This window comes from Cnephaeus nilssonii, assembly GCF_951640355.1.
Source record: "Cnephaeus nilssonii genome assembly, chromosome: 19".
Classification (NCBI taxonomy): Eukaryota; Metazoa; Chordata; class Mammalia; order Chiroptera; family Vespertilionidae; genus Cnephaeus; species Cnephaeus nilssonii.
The window spans coordinates 14174398-14201524 of record NC_137090.1 but is presented as its reverse complement, the minus strand read 5'-3'; the positions used below and the strand labels follow the sequence as shown (position 1 = coordinate 14201524).

At 47.6% G+C, this 27127-nt stretch overlaps 3 protein-coding genes across 4 annotated transcripts in view; 1 reads left to right on the top strand and 2 right to left on the bottom strand.

The window, feature by feature from the left end:
- The window catches only part of GJC1 (gap junction protein gamma 1), a 29504-nt gene extending 25071 nt beyond the window's left edge, over nucleotides 1-4433 (bottom strand). The window contains exon 1 of the mRNA XM_079797177.1: nucleotides 4375-4433. The gene's annotated coding sequence lies outside the window, so the exon portion shown is untranslated. The remainder of the gene's footprint in view (nucleotides 1-4374) is intronic.
- Nucleotides 4434-15069: 10636 nt separating this feature from the next.
- On the top strand, nucleotides 15070-19016 carry HIGD1B (HIG1 hypoxia inducible domain family member 1B). 2 transcript variants are annotated; one of them, XM_079797195.1, is made up of 5 exons: nucleotides 15070-15216; nucleotides 16029-16120; nucleotides 16966-17115; nucleotides 17705-17839; nucleotides 18456-19016. In XM_079797195.1, the coding sequence occupies exons 3-5, from the start codon at nucleotides 17016-17018 to the stop codon at nucleotides 18518-18520; spliced, it is 300 nt and encodes a 99-aa protein (XP_079653321.1). In that variant the 5' UTR covers nucleotides 15070-15216; nucleotides 16029-16120; nucleotides 16966-17015; the 3' UTR covers nucleotides 18521-19016. The 2 variants fall into 2 exon arrangements, with proteins under 2 accessions (XP_079653321.1, XP_079653320.1); XM_079797194.1 differs by having other exon boundaries at nucleotides 15580-16120.
- Nucleotides 19017-19366: 350 nt separating this feature from the next.
- Nucleotides 19367-27127, bottom strand: part of EFTUD2 (elongation factor Tu GTP binding domain containing 2) — a 37212-nt gene continuing 29451 nt past the window's right edge. Inside the window, exons 16-28 of the mRNA XM_079797155.1 lie at nucleotides 26668-26861; nucleotides 25614-25725; nucleotides 25093-25233; nucleotides 24343-24444; nucleotides 23279-23361; nucleotides 22546-22632; nucleotides 22180-22306; nucleotides 21890-21977; nucleotides 21178-21296; nucleotides 20996-21090; nucleotides 20378-20531; nucleotides 20094-20201; nucleotides 19367-19762 (exon numbers count right to left, since the gene is read on the bottom strand). Coding sequence (XP_079653281.1) covers nucleotides 19667-19762; nucleotides 20094-20201; nucleotides 20378-20531; nucleotides 20996-21090; nucleotides 21178-21296; nucleotides 21890-21977; nucleotides 22180-22306; nucleotides 22546-22632; nucleotides 23279-23361; nucleotides 24343-24444; nucleotides 25093-25233; nucleotides 25614-25725; nucleotides 26668-26861 — 1506 coding nt within the window. The 3' untranslated portion in view covers nucleotides 19367-19666. The remainder of the gene's footprint in view (nucleotides 19763-20093; nucleotides 20202-20377; nucleotides 20532-20995; nucleotides 21091-21177; nucleotides 21297-21889; nucleotides 21978-22179; nucleotides 22307-22545; nucleotides 22633-23278; nucleotides 23362-24342; nucleotides 24445-25092; nucleotides 25234-25613; nucleotides 25726-26667; nucleotides 26862-27127) is intronic.

Genomic DNA, 27127 nt, shown 5'->3' with positions numbered 1-27127 from the left:
ATTATACTAGTACACTGTTTTGCTTAAAGTTGCAGTTTCCAAGAACCTATTGCTATTAAGTGAGGACTTGTTGTATATGGCTTGAGGTATATACATGATAGTAAGTGATAAAGAAATGCAAGGGAATAATAAATTCAAGTTGGCAATGACCTCTAATTTTAAAAAGCCTACAATGGAGATGGTAGGGAGCATGCAATCAGGTGGAAAACACAGAAGACTTCAAGTGTACTGGTAACATTTTATTTCTTAAGCTGCAAGGTAGGTACGCAAGTATTTATTGTAGTATTATTACTTTTTCTGTCTTACATATTTCATATTACTTTTTCTCTTTTTACAAATGTGAACAAGGAAAACATTTAGAATTGCCTACAATAGACTTAGGAAAGGTGGCCTAGACCAAAATGGAGAGATAGTGGTGGAGAGAAACGGCAAGAATCTGGGCTCAGTAAGCTGTTGACAGAGCCACTTAATAAAACAGGGTACAGTGAAGGTCTAGGTTTGCAGCCAAGATCAAGAGCTCAGTCTGGGGCAACTCAACTCAAAGTACTGAATATCTAAGTGGGCAAGTTGAACAGACAGCTGGGATCAAAAAAAGGATCTGAACTACAGATAAAAACTGGGGTATATTCAAGTTATATACAGTAACTGAAGCCACACAGATAAGACTAGACTGGGAAGAGAGGAAGACAAAGAACCCAGACTTGAGGAAGAACAATTAAATAAACATCTGATAAAAGAGGGGCGGAGGGAGCCTGAAGGAACACCCAGAGAGCAAGGAGGGAAAATTAGAACCCAAGAGAACAGAGTTATTTCAGGAGGGAAATTTTTTAATCTAAATAAATACCAATTCTGGATGGGCAATTAGGAAACTAACGCCCAAGAATGAGTCAAAGAGAATTCCCTAAAAACAGACAGAGTCCAGATCTACTTTACTCGGAACATTCCCAAAGGAAATGTTAACTCAAAGTAACAACAAATTCAGTTAAAACTGGTAACTCCTACAAAGATATAGATAAAAATAATCTTCTTAACTATCTGAGACTTGAATACAGTATTAGAGATTGAAGGGTAAGAACAGAGGTGTGAGAATTTGATTCCATTTTATAGAGATAAAGCATCAAAACTTACTCTTTTATACATTTCTTTTATATCAAAGATTTTAGATAATTTCCAGACTGCTAACCCTTTTTAGCATGTTAAGCGATAAGCATTTTCAAAACCAAAATCACATAGTATTTATCTTTGAACCTTCAGCATCTAATTTAGTGCCTAACATAAGTACTTGATGGAAAAATAAAAATAAAGGTTCACTGAATGAATGTGTGGGCACCAGAACACTTTTGTAGAAATTGTGCTGGTGCTACAGCAATCTAGTCTCAAAGAACAAGCTTTAATTGAGGGCTCTACTCATTCACAGATCACTTCATTTCTTTAGAAACAGAGTGTATGTGCAAAGAGATATCTCATCCTTGACTTGTGTGTGTGTGTGGGGGGGGGGGGGGTAGAAACACACACACAAAAAAAAAAACCTTTGGGCAACACATTCCACAGGTCTGAACGATAAACCCAAGTGCTGTCAGTCAGTGCAATATCTGCAAAACTCAAGGATGTATGTCAGTGCTGTCTGGTCATTCATTCTTGAGAGTTGTAGAAAATAGCAATGCTCAGACCTAACAGAATCGGTCCTTACTTCCCCACAAACTAAACTCTGAAAAACAATTGTTGGCACTTAGCTGATATTAACAATTCAAAATGGTTTCTATGTCTAAGTTTCAGGTTAATATCAGCTAAAATCTACCTTTTCATATGCATTCTCAAAAGAATGGTCTACAAAAGCAAAAAAAAAAAAAAGTAATCCCATCCTTTCTTGACTTTTTATCAGATATTTTGGATAGGAGCCCTCTGATGTTCCTGTGCTACAAGAAAAGCAGGAGTTGCCCTCGCTGGTGTGCTCCGGGGTTAATGCTTTCCTTGGCTGGTGCACTAGGGGCTGTGGTTCCATTCCTGGTCAGAGGCAGTGCCTGGACTGCAGGTTTGATCCCAGACCCGGTAGGTTGGGGCACATGAGGGAGGCAACCTAACTCTGTGTCTCTCTCACATTGGTGTTAGTTACACTGATATTTCTCTCTCCTGCTCCCTCCCTCCTTTCCACTCTGAGGGTCAATGAAGAAAACATCCTCCGGTGAGGATTGAAAAGGGGGGAAAAAAGAAAGCATGAGTTAGAAACAAGAATTAGACCCCCTTGCATTTAACTATCCAGATTAATATTATTAATAATAAAAAGAACATATCTAACTTATTTTAAAATGTGAACAAACTTCAAGTAAAAAAAAACACATGTTGGAACTTATCACTTTACACTTATTTAGGCATGGAACAAACTAGATATTAAGAGAATGAGGCTCTGTATTAATTATGAATTTTGTATTCTAGGATCCCAATTACTGAATTGATAGGTGAGCCTGGGGGTGGGAGGTGCTGATCAGAGACATATCTTGTGTCCCTTCCTTTAGCTAATTTATATAAATGTGAAATAAGAAAAAAAAATTATTAAAGGGTAACACAATTTGTAAGTAAGATTGTTATGTTCAAGAAATGTTAACTTGTTAAATCCATTGGATTAGACTAAAACTAAAGTCTACCTTCATGAACTGAATAGAAAGTTACTTTGCTTCTTTTTAAGAAAACTGTAGTAACTACCTAGCATATGTAGAAAGCCAGTTCTAAAGTCACACAACCTAAAAAGAAGTTAAAAGCACTGACTTTTAGAAAGGATATTTGAAGTGCTTTGGAAAAATGCACAACAGTTTAAGAAAAGTAGTAAATAGTAAACCATTACAAATCAGGACAAATAATAAAAGAACTTCCATAGAAAATGCATATATTCTCTTCAACATGTCCTTCACCTACAACACTGTTCACAAAGATCTGGCCAACACTTAGACACAGATTTGCTTACCAGACAGAGCTTTTTATCTTTTACCCAGAAAAGTTATTTCATGTTTTTTAAATTCTGCCATTACATTGCACTTAAGAAATCCAAAGCAACTATAATACACAACTCTATGCTAAATTCCAAACAATAAAACCAGAAAACCCCAGCAAACGTAACGACAATTCAAAATATTTTTTGTCAGGAGCCCTGAAATTACGTTTTTTTTCTTCTACATTCTTATTCTGAATATTAATACCTAAACCCTCTTGGGGGACAAAAGATTTGACCCCTAAATTACATTATTAACTCAGATATTAATGTGCTCCAGATAGGCTCCTCTCCTTTATCAGGGAATTAAAATAAAACCCCTTTCATCTGTCGCTTGGTTTTTATAGCGCTTTCCCGTGTACTCACTTTAATGTGCACACAACGCACAATTTTAGTTACCGGGCACGCAAGACGAACGCTTACGAGAACTTACGCTAACTTATCCGACTCCGACGTGTTATCCTGATGCTAACAACGTAAAGCACAAAGAAATCTGTAACGACGCCACTTCTCAAGGAGCAAAAACTCTTACCAACGATAAAACCAAACTCACCCATTTCCCAAAGCAAAGTAATACCAATCTTAGGAACAATCGCCAAAAAAAAAAAAAAAGGAAAAAAGAACCAAAATTCTAAACCACACATTTACGCAAATCTTTTCAATTGAAAGCTCCCAACGCTGCGGCCAACCACACAACTGCCCCCGGTCACAGCGGGAGTGCCTTCTCCTCAATTCTGAACCTGGAGATGGACGTGGGGGGAACACACAAAGCCAGCACAGTCGTCCAAAGTTTCCAGAAGTGGGAAGAAACCATTTGAAGTTTTAAAAAAAAGCGTGTTCATCAAGAGGCAACGATCCCGTTTCCCCGCCCCGCGCCCTCCCCTTCAGCCTCTGCACCGTCTCCGCGGAGCCCTCGGCGGGAGGCTGGAGTCCCGGCGCCGAGGTGCCGGGGGGAAGCGTCCAACGAGCCGGGAGAGACGGCAGGGGCCGGCGGCCGGAGACAAAGCCCGGCCCGCGGAGCGCCCGGCGCGGCCCGGCGCCCCTAACCGCCCCGCGGAGGCGGGAGCACGGCCGGAGCGCCGCCGAAGTGCGCGCCCAGGGCCCCCCGGGCTCCCCTCCCGCGGCCGCGGCCCGGACCCACCCCCGAGTCGTTTCCCTCCCAATTTGGAAACCGCGCGCCCGGGGACAAAGCGGGAGGGCGCGCCTGCGACGGCGGAGGGCCGCGGGTGCCGACGCCCCTCGGGCTTGGCGGGAACCCCTCGGCGGAGCCCCAGTCCCTCCCCGCAGCCCCTCCTCTTCCCCGGCCCCCCGTCCTCCCAGCACAAGTTCTCTCCCGTCCCCATCCCACCCGGGCCCGCCCCTTCGGAGCCGGCCCAGCGGTCGCCCCTCACCGGGCGGCGGGGTCCCCCGGAGCCGCCTCCTCCGCCGGGCCTCGGCCCGTCCCGCCAGCCGCCGCCTCATGTGCCCCGCGTCGCCATCGCCTTCGCCGCCACCCTCGCTTCTCCTCCTCCTCCTCCTCTTGGGCCGCCGCCGCCGCTGCCACCTCAGTCTCCAGCCGAGGCCAAAGCCGCTCCCGCCGCCGCCCGGACCCGCGGGGAGGCGCCTGCGCACTACGCACCGCGATGGGGGCGGGGGCGTCCCGCCGCGGCCTGGGAGAGGGGCGCGCGGCACGTGGCGCTCGGGTGGGAGGGGGCGTCCCAGAGCGCGCGGGCGTGGCGCGAGCGCCTAACTTTCCGCGGTCGGGGCCGCGCTCGCTCCCGGGCGGCCCGGGACGCGTCGCAGGCGCGTGTGGAGCCCACCCGCGCGGCGTCTGCATCTGGGATGGAGCCGACCTCTCCGGGCCATCACGTCCCTCCGGCTGGATTCCCAGGACCGGAGCACCCGGCCGGCAGGGTCTCCCCTGGAGCGGGCGACTAACGGCGTGGAGAGGGCGCGCCCTTACCTGGGTATTCGGAGCGGGTCTAACCAGTCCCGGAGCTGTCCGAGCGCTCGGCCAAGGCCTTGGTCCTGTGGCACGTAGGATGCTGATGCCACTTTCTAGGTTCTGCTAACTCGGAGCCCTTGGTGAGCTAACCATCCTAGCTCCTTTGAGTCATTGAAGTCCTGGACTTCTCGAGTTAGCGAAACCCTAAAAGGCCATTTCCTCTTAACCCTTTGCATCCCAGCAGCCTAGACTTCCTAAAAGTCTAGGAATCTCCACTCTTTAATAGATAGATGATAGATAGATAGATAGATAGATAGATAGATAGATAGATAGATGATAGATAGATAGATATAGACATAGAGATATAGATATCAGAGAGAAAGGGAGAGGGAGAGAGATAGAAACATCGATGAGAGAGAATCATTGATTGGCTGCCTTCTGCATGACCCTTTCTGGGGAATCCACAACCCAGGCATGTGCCCTTGACTGGGATGGAACCCGGGACCCTTCAGTACACAAGCCAACGCTCTATCCACTGAGCCAAACCGGCTAGGACAGGAATCTCCAGTCTTCAACTGTCTGGTAGGAATCTAAAAATTTCTCAAATACTTTTAAGTAGGGTGAGTTAGTGTGAAACAGAAGATGTGCTAAGGAGATGGGAAAGTCCTCTGTAGAGTGTTTGACAACTCCCAACACCCATGCTCCTAAATCTTCTCTTTTGACCATCACTATGCAAGAGGATAGGCGTTTGTTTTTCCCTTTTGACCAGAGAGGAAATTAAGCTCTAACAAGTGAGGTAACTTGCTACTAGTCAACTCCCCACCTCCACCCTGAAAGCCCTGTGGAGCCCTAACCGCTGATCCAGAGGTTGAAAACTTGAGGGCTAGGCATCTGGACTACCGACAAAGTTTTATTTGGCCAGTACGATGTTTTCCCAAAATATGATTGAATCGCCAAATTTTAAAAACCTGTATTTCTGGCTTCTCGATAAAATGTCAAAAAAATGTGCTCATTTTGAGCCTCTATTTTCAAGTGGCAGCTACTTCTGAGTAACATCTGTTTATCCAGGGCAGGCACTGTCCCCACTCAGCTGGTCGAACTCTGTAACTTCTCTTTCCTTTGTTCTTGCCATGCCTCAGTCTCCCTCAACCCCCCTCCCCCCATGATCACATTACTTCTACACACGTATTTAAAATGACAAATGTGAAGACTGTACACTTATGAAAATTTGAATAAAGAACATGTTAGCGGAAGTAACACTGGTAACACATCATTGTACATGCTGATTGAAATATTAGACTTCTCACATATTGCTCAACCAAGTATAAATTAGTACAAATCACTTTGGAAAACTGGCAATATCTACTAAAGCTGAACCTGTGGCTCTACTATGACTGCAATTCCGAGGGAATTCCACAGAAATGTGTACACATGTTACCAAAATACTTGTACTAGAGTATTAATAGCATCACTATTTGTAAGAGCCAGAAAACTGGAAACTACCCAAAATGCCCATCAATGGTAGATAGGGTAGATAAATTGTATTATATTCACGCAAGGGTACATTATGCAGAGATGAGAATGAACAATCTTCAATTATACACCATAAGACAGATAAATCTCACAAAACCATTTATATCAAGTTCAAAAACAGGCAAAATCAGCCTGTGCTATTAGAAGTAAGGGTAGCGCCCTAGCTGGTTTGGCTCAATGGATAGAGCATCAGCCTGCGGACTGAAAGGTCCCAGGTTCGATTCCGGCCAAGGGCACATGCCTGGGTTGCAGGCTCGATCCCCAGTAGGGGGTGTGCAGGAAGCAGCCAATCAATGATTCTCTCTCATCATTGATGTTTCTATCTCTCTCCCTCTCCCTTCCTCTCTAAAATCAATAAAAAAATATATTTTTTAAAAAAAGAAGTAAGGGTAGCAGTTAACTTGAGGGAAGAATAGTTCCTGGAAGGAAACATGAGGGGGTTTTGGGGGGCTAGTCCTATTCTGTTCGTAATCTGGATGCTTGAATACACCGATGTGTTCAGCTGCCACATCTGAGCGATACACCTGTGTGGCATATTAGGAGTTCAATAAAAACCTTTAACATAAGTGTTAAAACATTTGATTATATATGTATATATAGCATATACAGAGGCGGCAAAAGTAGGTTTACGGTTGTTCATATGGAAAAATATACAAGAATATACTCTGCCCGATGTCACCCCAATAAAAAAAGAAAAGTAATGAAATGTCACATCGTGATTAGGTTATTTTTTAAAAAAGAATAAACTCTTGTGTTTCATGTACTCACAACTGTAAACCTATTTTTGCCCACCCCTGTGTATAAAGAATATATATAAACAAATATGTACAGGGTGGAGCAAAAAGTAGGTTTACAGTTGTATGTGAAATACAGTTTATTCTTTTTTTTTAAATATATTTTTATTGATTTTTTTACAGAGAGGAAGGGAGAGGGATAGAGAGTTAGAAACATCGATGAGAGAGAAACATTGATCAGCTGCCTCTTGCACACCCCCCACTGGGGATGTGCCCGCAACCAAGGTACATGCCCTTGACCGGAATCGAACCCGGGACCTTTCAGTCCGCAGGCTGACGCTCTATCCACTGAGCCAAACCGGTTTTGGCTATTCTTTTTTTTTAATTTATTGATTTGAGAGCGAGGGGAGAAATATTGCTCCATTGTTCCACTTATCTATGCTTTCATTGGTTGATTCTTGTATGTGCCCTCCTGACCAGGGATCGAACCTACAACCTTGGTATATCATGAGGACACTCTAACCAACTGAGCTACTCGGCCAGGGCCAGTATTTATTCTAGTATTATTGTTTATTAATTATTGTATTATTTTCCACATTAATGACTGTAAATCTACTCTTGCCCCACCGGGTATTATGTATTATAGGTATAAATAATCTATTATCAAATATTTATGAAATACTTTTCTTATCAATTCATTGATGAATCTGCCCGGGAAGGCTTCCCATCTCATAGCTTTGCCCATTCTTCATGGAGATTAGGAAGGATACACTTTCTCTGTCTGCTACCTTGTTACGGGAAAGGGGCAGTCTGCCGAGGGCCGCTGGGGCTGGCTGGCAGTGTGTGGGTTCTTGACTTCCTTTGTGCAGGAGAAATCTTGCAACAGGAATCCAGGTGACTAGGAGGGAACTTTTAGTAAAGCTGGGGACAGTGAAACAAGAAAGGACTTAGCATGGAAGAAGCATCAGGAGAGCCTAGGCTCTCTGGGAAGTCAGGGAAAAGGGGGCACTGGGGACAGGTTCAAGGGATGAGCCAGGGATGAGCTGCTGCTGCCCATTTCTCCCCTGGCTGCAGTCTCTTGGGGTCCTTAGAGTTTAGGAGCTGCATGCCTGTGGGGGAAGGAGGAGGGAGAGGGAATGGCAAGGGCTATTCCCCAAAGGGAGAGCACGCATTGGACCTTAGTTTTAAGGGGTTTTAAAGGCTGGCCGTTTAAAAAAGCAAAGTAAAATAATAAAGGCTGGACATTTAGGGGAGGATCTTAATAGAATATTCATCAGTTTGATGCTGAGGTACCAAAATGAGGTTTTTTCTCTCTTTTTAAAAGAATATATATTTTTATTGATTTCAGAGAGGGAGAGAGAAACATCAATAATGAGAGAAAGTCATTGATCGGCTGCCTCCTGCACGCCCCCCACTGGGGATCAAGCCGGCAACCCAGGCATGTGCCCTGACTGGGAATCGAAATGTGACCTTCTGGTTCGTAGGTCGATGCACAACCACTGAGCCACACCAGCTGGGCCAGGTTTATTCTCTTAACCGCATCTGTCCTCAGGTGTGGTTGGCAAGTGGCATTAATTGGATTTCTGCTGTCCGTCTCCCTAAGTAGGGTGATTTAAGCTATTTACCCTCTGGTTGAGGAGAAGGGCAAACCATTTACTCTTAAGTGTCCTGTTTATGGAAGATAGGATTTTCTAGAAGACTGCAAACTGCTGTATAACTATCTGTCAGTTTCTCTGTTCCACTTGTCCTGGCTTATTAGCCGGTCTTAACCTTACTACTGAAGGGATTCAGAACTGGCCTCCCCAAGATGTGCCACTTCGTTTTTTTGTTTTGTTTTGTGTGTTTTTTAAATATATTTTATTGATTTTTTTACAGAGAGGAAGGGAGAGGGATAGAGAGTTAGAAACATCGATGAGAGAGAAACATGGATCAGCTGCCTCCTGCACACTCCCCACTGGGGATGTGCCCACAACCAAGGTACATGCCCTTGACCGGAATCGAACCTGGGACCTTTCGGTCCGCAGGCCGACGCTCTATCCACTGAGCCAAACCGGTTAGGGCAGATGTGCCACTTTGACATGTGAATTATTTTGAGCTGAAGGCAGTCAAAATCCTGGGGTTCAAGAAACTTTTACTTCTCCCTTAAATTTAAATTAGGGGCATTACCCATAATAACAATCACCAGAAATAACATTTTTATGACCTAAACATGGGGCAGGGCAAACTTTTAATTACTGAATATCTGCTTTTCTTATTGTCCTTCGAATGACCTTCCCCCTGCGTTACTTCATCTTTAGCTCAGAATGCCATATAGACCTAATTTTCCCTTTCTATCTCTCTGAACCTCTCCTGTTTGTGGGATTCTCATATGTACGTACATAATTAAATTTGGCTGCTTTGTTACCCTGTCTCATGTCTATTTGATTATTAGACCGGCTGAAAGGATCTAAAAGGGTCAAGGAAAGTTTCTTCCCTCCCCACACTGCCAAGCTTGCAGTCCTGTCTCTCTTCTGGTAAAGCAACCTTTTTAAAGATGGAAATAATGAGACCCAAGGCAGCTAAGTTGTTTTACCTGCAGAGAGTTAACCAGAAGTATAACTAACGGCTCTTGTCTCCTACTCAGGACTCCTTTTGCTCCTCTGTCACCCTGCCACATCCTTAATCCAATCACAGGTGGGAAACTGAGGCCAGAAACCTAAGCCAGAGGATTTCAGACCAGGCATTCACCAGCGTCCGGAGCAAACCAAGGTGTCTGCTAGACTGTGAACTCCTGGGAGGCAGGGCCACAACATCCAACCCCACTTCTAGTAGGCGCTTAGAAAGTATACGCAGAGTGAATGAGTGCAGGAAGGCTCGCCATTCCTAGCACAGAAAGGCTACTAGAGGGAAGAAAAAGAAAAGCCGGTTTCATACCGGGAAATGGGTCTAGTTTCCAGCCTCTGGCAGGGATTAGCGGAGCCCAGTGCTGTGAGAACATGGCTTTTTATTCACATGGGGCCCAGGCAGGAAAAGATCAAAACCCATTTGAGAACTCTGAGACTCACCCTGGGGCTTTGTGGTTTGGGAACTGTAGGGTCAACTTGAAGACGGCAGTGTGTCACTATTTCCATTGCACATTTTCCAGGGTCTCCACTTGGCGGGCAACCTCAGAGCAGATTCTTCTGTGCTGGGGGATGGGAGCAGAGGCCCGGAGAGGTAGGCTTTGGGAAAGTTCCCTATTGGCCACCGGAAGCCCCGCCTGCCCCGCCCATAAAAAGAATTGTTATTAAAGAAGCTCTTGACTCTACTAATGGGGGGAAAGAAGGCGGAGTATTAGTAACGCAACTCCTCCCCCATAATCCCCAGCAGTTCCAGTTAACCTGTGAGACACAAACTGCTTCTCCCAGTCCAGGGGGATGTTGGCTGAAGCAGATTTTTTTGTTGTCAATTTTTTAAAATATATTTTTATTGATTTCAGAGAGGAAGGAAGAGGGAGATAGAAACATCAATGATGAGAGAGAATCATTGATTGGCTGCCTCCTGCACGCCCCCACTTTGTTGGCTGCCTCTTGCAAGACCCCCACTGGGGTCCGAGCCCACAACCCGGGCATGTGCCCTTGACCTGAATTGAACCTGGGACCTTTCAGTTCGCAGGCCGACGCTCTATCCATTGAGCCAAACCGGCCAGGGCTCAATTTTCCTTTTTAATAAGTAGCATAGAAGGAACAACCAGATGAGCCCCTACCAGTGTTTCCCAGAGCCTGGTTAGCAGTTTCTTGTGTATTAATGCTGACTTTTAAATTAAGATCAATGTATTTGCAAATGAGTAGGGGAAGTCTGTTTGGGGTGGGAACAAGGGTATGGGTTCAGAAGTCCCCTCTGTCAGCTGATTGTACTCCTTTACTCATATTTCTAAGATGGTGTGAGAATGAGATGTACATGAAATTCCGTTATTAATTGTTACTGTTAATTTTCTATTGTCAGGTGGTTTATAGTGATTATCATTATTGGTTAAATAGCTCAGCATTTACTTGTGTGATCTGGCTAAGTTGCTTAAGCTCTGAGCTTTGCTTTCCTCATTTGTAAATGGGGATAATGAGATCAACCTGTTGGGACTATTGTAAGGATTAAATGAGTATGTAAAGTATCTAAACCTGGTAGGCTGTTAAGACAGTAGTGTTAGGGTCGGGGAAAGAGGTACTCACGAAGCCAAAAGGAGTAAAGAATTATAAATGTATTAGGTCATCTGGAAAACCAGATGGGCTAAACCCCAAAATGGTGCCAGCACCCAGGGACAGGGAGTCAGAGATTTTAAAGGACTCTAGGCGAGCCCTGGCCAGTTTGGCTCAGTGGATAGAGCAGTGGCTAAGGGTATGTACCTCAGTTGGAGGCTCTTTCCTGGGCCTGGGCCCTTGTCAGAGCTCCTGCAGGAAGCAAGCAAGCAATGTGTTTCTCTCACATCAATGTTTCTCTCTGTCTTTCCCTCTCTCTTCCACACTCTCTAAATCAATGGAAAAATATCCTTGGGTGAGGATTAAAAATAATAGTAATTTAAAAAAAATAAAGGTCTCTAGGTGGGCTTTTTAGGCAGGAATTCTCTGGGAGGTCCGGATCCTGGGCAAGTTCCAAAGGGAAAGTTACCGGTCTTGCCCTGGCGGGTTTGGCTCAGTGGTTAAAGTGTCGACCTTCGGACCAAAGGGTCATGGGTTTGATTCCCAGCCAAGGGCACATACTTCAGTTGCAGGTTCCATCCCCACCCTGGTCCGAGCAGGAGGCAACTAATCAATGTGTCTCTCTCACATTGACTTCTCTCTCTCTCTCTTTCTCCATCTCACCCCTTCCACGCTCTCTAAAAAATCAAGGGAAAAGATATCCTTGGGTGAGGATTAAAAAATAAATTAATTAAATAAAAAAAAAATTTAAATATATTTTATTGATTTTTTACAGAGAGGAAGAGAGAGGGATAGAGAGTTAGAAACATCGATGAGAGAGAAACATCCATCAGCTGCCTCTTGCACACCCCCTACTGGGGATGTGCCCGCACAAGGTACATGCCCTTGACCGGAATGGAACCTGGGACCCTTGAGTCCGCAGGCCGACGCTCTATCCACTGAGTCAAACCGGTTTCGGCTAATTAAATAAATTTTTAAAAAAAAGAAAGTTCCTGGTTTTAGCAAATGGAATGTGGTCTTAAGTGAAAGGGAATGTCAGCTGCGAAATGATCTGAAGGACAGTTTCCCAGGGGAGAGGGTATCAATTCAATTACTTGATCAGACCTAACAAGTAGTCTCTTCCCATAGTGTGCTTTAGAGGAAGCTGGGTATTTGGGTATTCAAAAGCATCCAACACAAGGACCTTAGCAAAGCATTTCAAATCTCTGCATCATCCATTTGTCATCTGAGAGTGGTCTCTACTGGAGTCTTTTGCAGCTCAGAACTGTTCCTTCACAAGACATGATTCTATAACATCAGCATCACCTCAGTCTGATTCAGCCTTCTAATTACCATTATCCACACCCTCTTAGAATTTCTTCAAATATGTGAGCAGTCTCCCCAGAGAGGTAGGATTTGAGAAAGCTCCCTGTTGGCCACCGGAAGCCCAGCCTGCCCTGCCGATAGTGGGGACCAAAAATATTTTCCTGGCCCCAGGCCTGTGGCTCTTGGGACTGTCCTTGGACAATTGCTGCAAGGTCCTTGGAACTCAGTGCCCGTGTTTAGAAGGAGGTGCTACCCTCCCCACCTCAGGCACTTTGAGAGGCTGCCTCAGCCTAGCCACATATCTGGAAACTTCCACTGCCCCTGCCTGTTCCCACTCTCTGCCTCTCTAGTCCTTGAGACACTAGTAGATAGCCTAATGTTTTCTACCCTGAAATTCCCCCCTTTGGCCTGGGTTCTTTCCATTCCAACCCCAACTTGGAGCATCCTCTGTTCCTTGTCCAATTCATTCTTTGTCACCCCTCACTCACAGCTCTCTGTAGCTCAAGAGCTCAAGGCAAAAGCTGCACGTCCTCCCTTCCCCTGTCTAGTCACGCAACTCCCTTGGGCTATATATAGCACAGCTGTGCCTTAGATTGTGTAGAGCTTCAAGTCCTAGTCTCCCCTTTTCCTCCCCCAACACAATAGGGAGCCTGAAGCTCACAGGCAGGGTAGGGAAGCCCAGCAAGAGGAGACAGGGAGGAGTTGGAGAGGGACACGAAAGGGTGTGCTGCATTGTGGACCTTCCAGAACGTGGAACCTTCCCATCTGTTATCAGGGACTTGCCACTTCTCTCCCAGCCTGCTAGCCATTCCCTGCCACTTTCTCCTCTAGAGAAGGAGGAGCAGGCAGTGTGCCGGGGAATTCTAACAATCATCTTATTTAACCCTTACGACGATCCTACGGGCACCTACTATCTCCATTTCACAGAAGATATAGACTCACGGAAACTGAGTGGCAGAAGACCAAGTATTTAGAGAGTGGTTGGTCAAGCAGCTAACTGACCCCACATCTAACTCCGGCCTACACTCTGGATCCCCTGTCTGTCAGCATCATTCATTTAAAGCCTTGTAAAATAGAATTTCTATCAGTGTGACCTGATCTGGAAGGAAGAAGTTTACTAAGCAAATTACTAATGTAGAAATGCTGAAACCAAAATAATTATTAAAGACTTGGCATATTAACAAAAATGTTATCATAATTTTATCTTATCTGTGTACTAAAGCAGGATGCTCCAGAAATTCGTTCCTTAAAGATTTCTGTGTGTTCTCAGAAACTTTTGAAAATAAAAAGCAGCCCTAACCGGTTTGGCTCAGTGGGTAGAGCGTTGGCCTGGTTTGATTCCAGTCAAGGGCATGTACCTTGGTTGCAGCTGATCGATGTTTCTCATCAATGTTTCTAACTCTCTATCCCTCTCCCTTCCTCTCTGTAAAAAAATCAATAAAAAAAATAAAATAAAATAAAAGCAATTTTTTCTTCTATTTCAGGACTTCCCCTCCACTTTACACTCATTCTCCTGTTAATCCAGAGTAGTGAGATTTGATTTTAGGAATGATGAGAAGTCTGGATCTTTTTCTCCCTTACTGTGACCTTGGGCAAGACATTTAACCCAAGCCTCAGTTTGTTCTTCCGTGAAATGGGGAGAATAATAGTAATAGTACTTACTTCATAGTTATTGTAAGGATTAAGTAAAACAATCTACTTAATGCCATTAGCACACTTTTTGGCTCCTAGGTGCTCAGTAAATCACAGCAACTATTATTATTTTCTCAGTTCTGGGCTGGGATGCTTGTGGAGCATCAAACATGATCTCAACAGGTAGAAGTTGAACTTCACTCTCTAGCAGTGGTTCTCAACCTTTCTAACGCCTCGACCCTTTAATACAGTTCCTCATGTTGTGGTGACCCCCAACCATAAAATTATTTTCATTGCTACTTCATAACTGTAATTTTGCTGTTATGAATCGTAATGTAAATATCTGTGTTTTCCGATGGTCTGTAGAGCCTAAGACCATCGGAAAACACAGATATTTACATTACGATTCATAACAGTAGCAAAATTACAGTTATGAAGTAGCAACGAAAATAATTTTATGGGTGGGGGTCACCACAACATGAGGAACTGTATTACAGGGTCGCGGCATTAGAACGGTTGAGAACCACTGGCTTAGTCCCTGTTCTCTAAAGGGCTTGGAGTTGATCTTGACTCTTGCCGTCTCATCCAGACATTTCCACCCACCCTCCCCACCTCTGGACAGGATCATCCTCCTCTTGAGAATTCAGGCCACCGTTGGGAGCAGGAAAGGCGGCATGGAAGAGTGTGTGAATGACTGGGAGGAGAGTTCCCATGGACGCTGGGGATATGTGAAGGCCCAGGGGAGTTGCTGTGACCCTGGGTCTCTTCATAGAGCAGTGAGTGCTGGGGAGAGAAAAAGAGACATCAGCTGCTGGACCAATTTCCAGTGCGGAAAAGCCCCGTAAGGACAGACACACTGGGGCTGAGAGTAATCTAGGGAAGGAACCAAGGCTTGGGGTGAAGTGGGAACCTCCAGAGTGCATCCCAATTTTTCTCCATCTGCATAGCCATAAGGTACTTTTCTTTTCCTAATCAAGGGTGGATGATCAATGAGCATTCCTAAGCTTCAGTATCAATCTGGTGAGGCTTTCAGCTTGGCCAGCCTACTGGAAAGCAGAGTAACTGTCCAGGGATACCCACTGGAAAACAATAGTAGTACAGATTTTGGAGCCAGCCAGACCTGGGTTCAGATCTCAACATTGCCATTTACTAGCTGTGTACCCTTAGACGAATCATTTAGCCTTGGGGAAGCTCAGTTCCCTGGTCTGTAAACAAACTGCTACTTACCATATAGAATAGTAGAGAGGTTTGAAATGTAATTTACCTAGAACAGAGTAGGCACTACTGCTGGTAATTGTCATTTCTGTAACCCCCCAGGCAGTATAAAGCGCTCTGGAGATGTGAGGGAAGTCCCAGTTGCTTCAAACTCCTGAACAAATCTCCTTGGTCCAGAAAGCACCTTTGAAGGTATCGAAACCAAGACCCGAGAGCCTGCCTCCCATAATTGGAGCATTATATTTACATCTCACATTGTTCATAAGGATACTTGAGGCCGTATAACTCAAGGAAGAACCCAGGATCTCTACCCTTCCTTGCCTCTCTATTTCCATCTCTGACCCAGCCACTTATGTCCATGAGAATTAAAATATTAAATCCAGCCAAGGGCCCTTTTCCATTTGGTCTTTCATTACTCTCCAGTGCCTGGAGTCCATCCTGAAACTCAGCACATGGGGGGTTAAGACTGATGCCCTGTCCTATCTCCTCCCCTCTCCACTCCTGACTTCAAAGTCTCCATAAAGCCCGCTATTGCTTCCCTGACCCCGTAGTGGCAGCTTCATCATCAGCTCTTGGCCAGTTCAAAACAGACGCTGAGCCCTGGCCCGGCTGCTCCCAGTCCACTTTCAGGCCATCTGCTGCGGTAAGCACCAGCATGCTGAGGACCTATAGGGCCAAAGGTTGCTGCTCCTCGGGGAGAGGAGGGACAATTAGGTAGAGAAGTTGCCTCAAGCAGGGAGCTTGTTTCATGATTAGACTTAGGAAGCAGCCCACAGGCAGAACCCCTGGTTTAAGGACCAGGACTCTGGGACTCCATCTAAGTTGTGACCAGAGCAGACATTTACAGGGGTTAGCAAGTGGAACAATAGGGTCACCAGCCCAGGGATGGAGGCAGGGCGTTGGTATCTGCAAAGAACATGGTAAGAGTTGGACCTGGAAACGGGAGCAGCTCAGGAAGGGGCATTTGTTCCGTTAGTATTGTCTGAAACGTATGCTCAAGTATACACAAATCCAGGTCCAACTGTTTTAATCTCTGGCTCTGGTGATTGGGTAACCATGGTGTAACAGTCTGGGATGGCTCTGGTTCCCTGGGGCCAGATCCTGCTCTGTACATCCCTCAGGAGTAACTGTCACAAACTCAAGACTGGCGGGCGTGGAGGGGGGTGGGGGGTCCCCAAGGCTCAAGGCCTTTTCGTCCCACCCTCATCTGTGGATTTTTCCAGCTGCTTTTCTTGGCCCAAGGATGATACCCACAGGGATGCCGATGGGGGAAGGGGAAGCAGAGAAAACAGTGCAGTCAGAACGAGCTAGGGAAGGGAGATACTAAGATGGAGAAATGGCGCTAAGTGGTCCAGCCATCTGAAACAGGGCATTTTGTTAAGTAGTGGCTGTGTAGGGAATGGTGAGAAGGTCTCAGCAGGCAACTTTCTCCTTTCCACCCCAAACTGAGGAGCATTGGAGTCCTGAGTGTGGGGTGCCTCCTTCTAGGACTGGGCTGAAGCCTGGGAACCCTGCTGCCAACATCTGGGGGCAGGATCATGTCTGCGAACAAAGGCTGGTGGGTGCCACCCCAAGGTGAAGACAGCGTGTCTGATAAGTTCCTGAGGAAGACCAGGGAGTCTCCACTGGTGCCTATAGGTGAGTGGGGAAAGGAAGGGATGGGGCAAGAAGGGGCCTGCTCTTAGAGAACCTCTCTCCTAGTGCTTTCAAAGAGTGAAGCAGAGAACTCAAGTGGTCCTGCCCACTGAACAACCAACAGCTAGAAGTTACCAGGAGCAGAAGGGCCAGAAGATAAAGGGACACCGCCTTACAATGAAATGAGGGCGTCTGGATGGGCAGAGGTGGCGGCCAACTGAGTGCACGGGACCTAGGGAAACACAATGTCAGGAGGGGAAGGAGCTCTTTGGGGTCCCCTAGGGCTTCCTTCCTCTAGGCCCTGGGAAAGTAGGAAAATGTGGGAGCCAACGGTGGTTAGAGAAGGGCCCAGAGCAGACCTAATGGGGGTAAGGGAGTCCTGATGATGGGCTATTTGTATGTGGGGGAAGGGAGTCATTGGAGGGAGGCAGCTACTTGGAAAACGCCATCCAGAGGAAAACTCAGTCGTCTAGTAACCCTCCCACCCCCAGCAAAGCAGCTGTTCATCCGGATGCCCAGTCTTCCTAGTATCTCTCATCAAGAGTGATGAGCTTGGTAGATGAGGTCCAGAGGTCATGTTCTCTGACTACAGGCTTAGGAGGCTGCCTAGTGGTGGCAGCATACAGGATTTACCGGCTGAAGGCTCGTGGTTCCACCAAGATGTCCATACACCTGATTCATACCCGAGTGGCAGCGCAGGCCTGTGCTGTGGGTGCAATCATGCTAGGTGAGTGGCATCACAGAATGAGAGCTGTGAGTTCTGGCAGTTAAGGGACCATGATTTCAGGCCCTATTCCCTATACAGGCTCCATATCAAGTCCTTGGTGAAACCCCCATACCGAGACATTTTCAGGGTTCCGTTTAATCTCCTGTCCCATGCCTGTGGGGACAATGTGGTCTGTTTCATGACAGTTTGTCCTAGAGGTGAGAAAAACCATGCAACAAAACAGGCTGAATTTCTCTTCCTCTTTGGATCAAAAGGCAGACAGCTACTTACTAGCTGTATGACAGTGGACAAATCCCCTTCTCTGATCCTTGGTTTCCCCATGTGTAACGTAATAACCACCTCTGGCTTGCCTGCATCACAGGTTGCTGTGAGGTTTCTTAGATAGAAATGCACTTGTAATGCTTTGCAAATTGTCAAAAGGGTTGTTTCCCAGGCTGTGTGGTCCGGTGCTTGTAGCAGCTGCTAAGCCCTAGGGCAGAAAGCTGGACTCTCAAGGGATGGGCTGGAGCCAGACCTCAGGGGCTCTCAGTTGTTACCCCTCTCTGGGACACCTGGGAATCAGAGGAGGGGTGAAGCTTTCGATGCTAAGGGGTATTTTTCTTTCTCCCTCACACAGGTGCTGTGTACACAATGTACAGAGACTATATCAAGAGAGCAACACAGGATGCGGGGGAGAAGTAGGTTTCTACAGCCAAGGGCAGTCAGACCCTCTCACGTCAATTCCTGGTATGTTCCTAATAAAGGAATTTTGCAGAAAACTGAGTCTCTTCTTCACCTGGGAGAGAAGATGAAGGGATTGGCAGTGGCTGGTGGGGGAGCTTAGAGCAAAGGGTTGAAGAACAGAGTTGGGGCCCTGAACTTCAGGGCAACAGAAACTCTCAGGGGGGGGGGGCAGAAAGAGAGGTGCAGTATACCTCCGGTCCCAGAAACCCAACAATTCCCAAGCCAGCTCAGGCCCACCTAGAAAAGCATGGTAGACAGGACGCCAGGAATGGAGTGGGGGCATTAATAGTCTCCATGCTCACGGGAACACTGGATTAAAAGGCTGCTTCCCTGCCCTGACCGGTTTGGCTCAGTGAATAGAGCGTCAGGCTGTGGACTGAAAGGTCCCAGGTTCGATTCCACTGGAGGGCATGTACCTGGGTTGCAGGCTCGATCCCCAGTAGGGGGCATGCAGGAGGCAGCTGATCAATGTTTCTCTCTCTCATCGATGTTTCTAACTCTCTATCCCTCTCCCTACTTCTCTGTAAAAAAGTCAATAAAAATATATTTTAAAAAAATAAAAAATAAATAAAAGGCTGCTTCCCTGGAGACCCAGGCAGGAAGTAGGCTGCAGCTGGAAGCAGAGGCAGCGAAGCCTCATGGGAGACGACATAGATTTAGAACCCAAGGGCCAGGACTGGACTGTGCTGGAGGAGAGGGGGTGGAGGGTGGGGGGTGGGGATGAAAGCAACAGAGAAAGGCAGAGGTTAGAATGTTCTGTTCACTTTTAAACCATGTCTAAGGTCAGACTTGTAAAAAAAATTCCATGTAAATTCTGAGGACAGGGCCTCCTGGGGTTAAACACTTTCGTCCCCTCCTCCTTCCCTGAGCCAAACTCTGCTCTGTTCCCTGGGAATGGAGCCAGGCACAGGCCACAGAAGAAACTAGGAGGCCGAATGGGCCTCCTGCACTGGGCTCTGGGTTGGAGGCTCGTGGGTTGTTCAAGACGGCCACAGCAGCTCCCACACACTCTGACAACATGGAGTCCAAGTCACATGAGGTCCCAGCTTCCAGTCCAGGGTGCAGCCCACTGCAGGGAGCAGGAGCTGCGAGGAGTCCTGGCATTCACATGGGGTAATTGAGTACAACATCTTGCTTGGCGAGCTCCAGCAACATAGGATCATCGAAGAACTTGCTGATGCTCACGTCTTCACTCAGGCCCTGCAGAGGGTGGGGGCAAATGGAAGAATGAGTCCTGTGTAGTGTCTGAATGAGGTGGGGGCCATCTGAGACCTGTGGTTGAGTAGGAAGCTGGTGGTGGTGGGGGGGATGGACTGTTAGCTAGGCTGTTTTGGGAGCCCCGCCTTTAGGGCTTTGTTATTGGGGAGCAGGGCTGGCTGCCTGAGGCCTGTACAGACCGCATCTCTATGTTGTACAGTAAACTGCTTAGTCTTTGGGAGAAAGGTCCAAGAGTAAGAAATGAAGAGAGATAAAACTCCTGCTGAAACCCCTGGGGGTCGAGGGGTGGTGACAGGTCTGAGGGCACACACACCTTTCTACGACGGGTTTTGATCATGAATTCCCGGGCCAGGTGAGGCGCTGGCTGTGGCTCCAAGGGGCGGATGACAATGCTCTTATCCAGAGGATCCCCAGGAACAATCTGAAAGGCAAAGGGGTTTCAGAGGGTCCAGGCAGACCTCTATTTGGGTCTGGAAGCAGGACTCTCTTGGAGGAGGTTGAAAAATGTCAGTCAGGACTTGGAAGGGAAACAGGTCATAAGGGATTGGCCTTGTACAGGTGGGAGGCCAAGTGGGCCAGCCTGCACCATTTTCTCACCTGCCAATGGTGAAAGACAGACAAGGAAAAGGCCTGCCCCTGGGTGTGAGTCCGCAGATCAGTCTCAAAGCCAAAAGAGTCGATAGCCGGGATGAAAGCTTTGATGGTGTAGAGAGGGGAGCCTGGAATGGGTGCATCCTGAGTCACGTGCCCCCTGAGACAGAACAACAAAGGCTGAGTCAAAAGCAGAGAAGCAATCTGCCCTCAAATACACCCCAAACCAGAATTACCATAAAAGAAAGAATGACTGTGAATGCACTGCAGGTGATAGAAGGGGCTGGGGACCTCAGCCTAACCCTGTGGAGGCCAAAGCGGCAGCAACCTCTGGGCCAGAGTGGGAACGTTGATGCGTAAGGTTTTATAGGCATTCCCACCACGGACACACTGCAGCACTTTCCCCAGGAGCTCTCTGAGGAGGGCTGCCCAATAAGGAATCTCAAATCTTAATCTGCAGGAAAGCTGGGGACTTCCTCATTCCTATTCTTACTTCCTTCTGAACAAAGTCGGCTCATTAGATTTCAGGAATGGAGAGCGTGGGGAGGCTGGTCCCTCCATGGTAGCTGAGTGACTTCCTGCTCTGCTCGTCCTATGTCTCCCTAACGTGCGGGGGCTGCTCACCTGCGTCGGGCCAGGACAGTATAAACAGCGGAGACACAATCTGCAGGGGCCTGGACCTCTACGAAGTAGTAAGGCTCCATCAGGCGAGGCGTGGCCTGCAACAGAGCAACAAGAAGGGGTTCCTCAGCTTGGGGAAGGCTGAGGACTTAAGGCCCTGGAGTAGCAGAGCCCCGCTCACTTACCATGAGGAAGGCAGAATAGACAACTCTCCTGGCTGTGGGGATGATTTGGCCCCCGCCCCGGTGCAGGGGCTCTTGGGCAACCACTGCATCTAGGATCTTAAACTTGACATTTCGAATCACTGAAAAGGAGATGGACAGCTGATTAAGGAGTGGCTCACGGCCAAGCAGCAAGGAGCCTCTTGTAGCTCTACAGCTATCTTGCGGCCACAAAAGCAAAGGTACAAAATTGCCCTACCGATGGGTATTCTGATAGGATTCGCAAGGCCTGTAGCAAAGAGGTCAGCAGTCAAGCATACGTTTACAGTGTTTGTTTCAGACATCATCAAGTTTCCCTAGAAGTTTATGTGCTTCTTCTGCAGACATTTAATTATTTTTTGATATAGAATAAATTCTAGGAATTGCGTATTTGTTCCCATTAAGTCCAATCCTGGTCTATAAACCACTCCAATCCCATCCTCCTTTTGATACAGCTCCTCAAACTTATTCCTTCTCAGGAATGAGGAACGAATGTCAAACTAGAAATGACTTCATTTCTAGGCGGTACTAAGTGGTAGCAAAGGATAGGGAGGGAGGCAGGAAACAGGCTTGGGACATGGGATGGCCCTGCTGCTTCTCCTGCCAGGTCCCAAAGATAAGCCGACCCACCTCCTACACCCAGGAGCAAGGGCCCGAGAGGACTGAGGTGGGGAGGCGGAGACACTGGTAGACTTACACTCATCACAGAGGGGTCCCTCCCTGGTTCCCCACTGGAAACCTTGAACAATGCTGTCCTTCACTGAGCCAAGAAGAGCCTTGTCCACCTGCACAGAACAGAAGGGTTCTTTAGTAGTGAACCTGGCAATAGCCAAAGAGTTTAGAGGGAGGAGAAGGCAGGTACGCTGGTAAGAGGATATTCTCCTTTACCAGAAAAGACAAAATACTTTCAGGAAAAAAAGAACACTTTGTAGTTTCTTCCACTTGAGCTAACAGACCATCACAAGGGTCCCATCAGTTCTCCTGTACCTCAGAGGGCAGGGTATCATCCACCAGGATGTTGGGGCCGGTGGCATCAGGGCCAAAAGCCCAGATGGAACGGGCAGCCAGCAGATCCCAATCGTACTTGGTTTGGAAGAACTCTCCCAGCTTCTTCCTGGGGAAGGAGGGGACAACGGAGGGCTCAGCCAGCTCTGTGATTGCTGGCTCCTGGGGCCACGGATCCTGCCTCTCTGGAGACATCACCTCACCCCACCCACACTGCGCCCAGGACAATAGCAAAGTGGGAGAAAAAAATTACTTCCCAGAAGAATGTGGGGTATTAGAGACCAGCAGGTAAGTTATGGTGCCCTGCCCTGTCTCCCTGTAGCCCTGGAATGAGAGCTGTGTTCTCGCCTGTTCCACGTGATCTGGACCACCTCATTCTCGATGTCTTCAGCAAGGCCCTTTTCAAGAGGCTCAGCAATCATGGTGATCTTGTTCCTAGTTAGAGAGGAAATGAGTAACGAGGTGGGTGAGCAGGACTAGCAGAGGTCATTTCTAAGAAAAGGGTGACAAAGGAACAGATAAGGCAATGACATCAGTGAAAACCACCAGAGTAGAGCCAAAGGAGCTTATCTTTTTTTTCTCATTAGAATCTACTTCTCTCTCTCTTTTTAAAAAAATATTTTTATTTCAGAGAGGAAGGGAGAGGGGGAGAGAGAGAGAAACATCAATGATGATAATCAATGATTGGCTGCCTCCTGCATGCCCCACACTGGGGATTGAGCCCACAACCCGGGTATGTGCCCTTGACTGGAATCAAACCCAGGACCCTTCAGTATGCAGGCCGACGCTCTATCCACTGAGCCAAACCAGCTAGGGTGAATCTACCACTCTTTATGAAAGTAAGGTTTGGGGCAACATTTATATAGAAAGGAGAAGTGACAATTGCAAGTCATCCTGGCGAAGGACTCCATAGGATCATGTCCAAAGGCATAATGGATCAGAGGCCTGGGCTAAAACTCAAGTATGCTAAGCACCCCATCCCAAGACTGCGGGGTCTCTATTTCCACAGTGTTTGTGATTGTGGTGGAGTTGGTGGGGAGGGGAGAGTGTCAGTCCAAGGACACAATGACCCCCAGCTTACTTCTTATTGGGTGTTTCAGCAAAGCACTTGAGAGAGGATGTTTCTACCACAGTCTCACAAAAGGTAACAACAGGGTCAGCCACCTGTTGGGAAACAAGATAAATTACTAGGCAAGGTCTCATTTTGTTGGAAGGATGACCTCCTGCCAAAGGGAGTCCGAGGGCCCCTTGACATTACCTCTGTGAGAACCCCCTTCTTAATCAGCATCAGTGACAAATACAATAGCTGGCTAAAAGTCACCATCACTAAGAAGCCTGAGAAAACTTAGTGTGGTGTGGTATCTATGTTCTGGAGTCAAAAGTACATGGGATCAAATCCAGATCTGAATTATGGTCCCCCAAGGTATCCTTCACCATCCATTTAGCCATCCCTCCACCATTCACTGAAATCACCCCTGCAGGGTCTGTCAGAGCTGGTATTAGAGATTGCCTGGGGAATACCCATTCTGTTCTCAACCTGGGACTTCTCCCTGAAGCTCCCACTGGCCCTGGCCTGTACCTGGGAAACCCAGTATCTTATATACCACCAGTCCTGGGCACATCAGTAGAAGAATCTAAAAGGGGTACTTGAGGGTACTCATTCCCATCACCCCAGGGCCTTGGAGAAAATGTGTCTCTCAACTGGGACACTGAGGCCATGAAAGGGCAGTTTAACTGAGGGGCTGTGTCAAGGTTTGACAATGAATCCAGGAGAGCCAGGCCCCACTCTCACCTTGAAACCATACACTCTGAGCCTTAATCACCACAGACAAATTAATTGTCCAACTTTTTTTTTTTTTTTTAACAAATGACCAAGAATAATTTTGGCTTGGGAGCATTGACTTTAAACACATGACACTGAGAATAACCCTGCAAAAGGGGGCAAACCAGATCTCAAATACCTTCTCATTCAGGGAGCAACAGATCATGCTTTTCTGAAACCGGTCTCCTCTAGTAGGGCACCCCTCTTCCCTTGGGCCTTCCAGCGGAATCTAGCGTTTAGCTGCTTGTAAAATCAGCCTGGAGCTGTGAGCCAAGCCTCCTGGCCAGGCAGGCACTCACGGAAGAAAGGGGCTGCTGCTTTACCTTGATGTCTATCTCGGAGTACATCTTCCGCAAATCATGCATCACACAGTCCAGGTAGAGCTCCCCAGTCCCCAGAATCACGTGCTCGCCAGACTCTTCCACCTGAAACACAACAGCCCCCTGCTCACAGCCTGGACTCTATTGTGCCAGCAACAGCAGACAGACACAGAATCAGGCTGGAACCAGGAGGAGGTGCCTGAATCCACTATCATACACAGCCACGGCTCACGGTCACTTCCAGCCTCTTCAAGAAGGACCAGTGACCTATGAGTAAGTCCTCAAGACTCCCGGCTCACCCAGTGCTACTGGATGTGAGGAGGTCACCAATTTTATTACCATCTTATAAATTTAGGGAAAACCATGCCCTATGTCTGTGGACATAAGCTGACCTTTTTTTTAGCCCTGGCCAACTGCTCAGAAAGGTATGCTGGCAGGCTCAAGAGTGTAGAAGGGTCAGAATAACTCACTTTTTCCTCTCTATTTTCTGGAAAATTAATTCAAAGTGTACTCTACAAGAAACATCTCTTTCCTATCTATACACTTGTGAAAGCTGCACACACACGTGTCCCCCTCCCCCGCCCACAAACATGGGTCTCATCCTGCCTTTAAATGACAGCAGCAGGGATTAAGTCCTGATACAGGCTGTTGGAAGCAGCAAATCAGAGGCACCTGTTGGACACGAAGCAGTAGGCAGCACAGACCACTTAGCTGGGGCAAGTAGGGCTTGGCAGCTGCAGGCCTCGGGCCTACCTTGGTGGTGAGGGATGGATAGCTCTTGTTGACCTTGCGCAGACCGTCCAGCATCTTGGGCAGCTCTGAGGGGTTGACTGGCTCCACAGCAATCTTGATAACAGATGTGGTGTTGAACTTCAAGGGCCGGAAAATCTGAGCCTGAGATCCAAAATGCAGAGGAGTGAGGACACCCGGCCTGAGCAGGCACACAAAGTGTGGACGTAAGAGAGGAGCTGAGGACCTACTTAGGAAGAGACTCTTCTCCAATCAAGAGCCTCGGGGCTGCTTGAAGGCAACCTGAAGGGCCATTTATTGCTGTGTATTTTGGCAGAACAGAGAGAAGGGAAAGAATAAAAGGCATTCCTCTTAATTCCCAGCACCTGAGCAGAGACTCCAGGGAGACTCCAGCAGGGTCAGATCTAGGAGGCTGAGCCTGGGCTGAGGCCGGGAACCAGGAAATGGCAGTGGCTCTGGGTTAGTTCCCTGCCAGTTCTGCTGCTTATTGCTCACATGTGCCGTGGCCTCTGGAGAAACTTTACCTCCTCATTGCCTCGGGGTTCAGTTATGGTTGCCGTCTTCACGATTGGTTGATCAACACCTTCAATCAGAACCCAGTTGCCAGCAGGAACGCGGTTCACTTCAATGTGGTACCTGGAGCAACAGCCAATAAGCAGCGATGACACTTGGGCAGAATATTCATTTCATAAAAATGTACCCAGTGCCTGCTGTGTGCCAGGCCCTGAGCCAGGAGCAGCGGTCAGCCGAACAGATACATTCTAGCAGGGAGGGGTGCAATAAACAATCAGTCACGTAACCACACATACATGTAGTTACAAACTGGTAAGTGCCATGAGAGGCAAGTACAAGGGACTAAGAGAGGACAAGACAGGAAAACCTAATTCCAGTTGGATGTTGGCGGTAAGCAAGCGCTCTCAAAGGCATGGGATGTAAGGAGACGCCAAAAGCACCACAGAATATATTGCAGCGGTCCTAGCCCTTCAATTTTCTTCTGCCTTCTAGTGAACGGGTGGATGTGGAGGAGGGAAAGGGACCTCGGCGAGGCACAGCAGCCACATGAGGAACAGGACTGCCCAGTTCTGCTTCCCAGCTGGGATGCTACATTTAGGAGCCGACAAGCTACCCAGAAGCCCAAGCTAAATTTTATTCTGCAGATGAGGACGCTACAAGGAATCCAGCAAAGTCTTCTCTCTTGGTTCAAGAATAATCAGTGGAGGATGGGAAACAATTTCTTTTGGGAAGAAACATAACAGTTGTGACTTAAGGAACACAGAAGAGGAAGAGGGGATTAAGATGAGTAAAAACAGAAATGCTGCTACAAAAGTTCATGTAAGCCATCCAGACACAAAGGCAAGGCTCTTGGCTTTATCCCAACAATAGCTGCCTTTTGGCCCTAGCAATGCTGGGTAATAAGAACTAGAAGTCAACAGATCTTCTGAGGGAGGGTCAACTTAGCCCCTGCTGGAGGGAGCCAGGCAGCAACTGTGTTTCCAGGGAGGCCCACCCCTTGCAGCGGCTTGGGGCAGTTCCAGTATGGCGGACAAGAAGGCCCCTAGGGGCTCTGGTTAGCAGTACCTGGCCACAGAGATCCAAAGGCGGCCCACGGTGCAGATCTGGGAGTCTTCCTCATCCTCCAGAGTGTAGTTCTCCCCCAGCACCTTCACAGGCTGCCCAGCATGGATGGTACCACTTAGCACCCGGCCAAAGGCATGAAACTGAACTCCGTCATCTGTGCTGTACATCTTGGTAGTGTGGCACATCAAGGGACCCTGCAGGAGGGGACAGAGTGCAGCCTCACCCACACGTACTCTCTAGGTAAGTACCACTGTCTCCACCTCCCCTCGCAGCAATGCCGTGAGCTCTATGAGGAGGTAGTCCAGACCGAGAAGATGTGGCGACCTCCTAGGAAAATTCCAACCACGCTTCCCCCTGCTTGTTAATAAGTGTCAAAGGCATAAGAGAAAAAAACTATTTTCCTTTCCCCCCGCTCCTCTGGGGAGGTGAGGGCAATAGGGAAAAAAAGCAGGTTTAGGAT

Bases quoted from the DNA above. Each gene is read 5' to 3' on its own strand.
- HIGD1B (XM_079797195.1), top strand. From the start codon at position 17,016: ATGTCTGCGAACAAAGGCTGGTGGGTGCCACCCCAAGGTGAAGACAGC. The intron at 17,116-17,704 runs GTGAGTGGGGAA...CTCTGACTACAG, and splicing joins GTCTCCACTGGTGCCTATAG to GCTTAGGAGGCTGCCTAGTG. The intron at 17,840-18,455 runs GTGAGTGGCATC...TCCCTCACACAG, and splicing joins TGTGGGTGCAATCATGCTAG to GTGCTGTGTACACAATGTAC.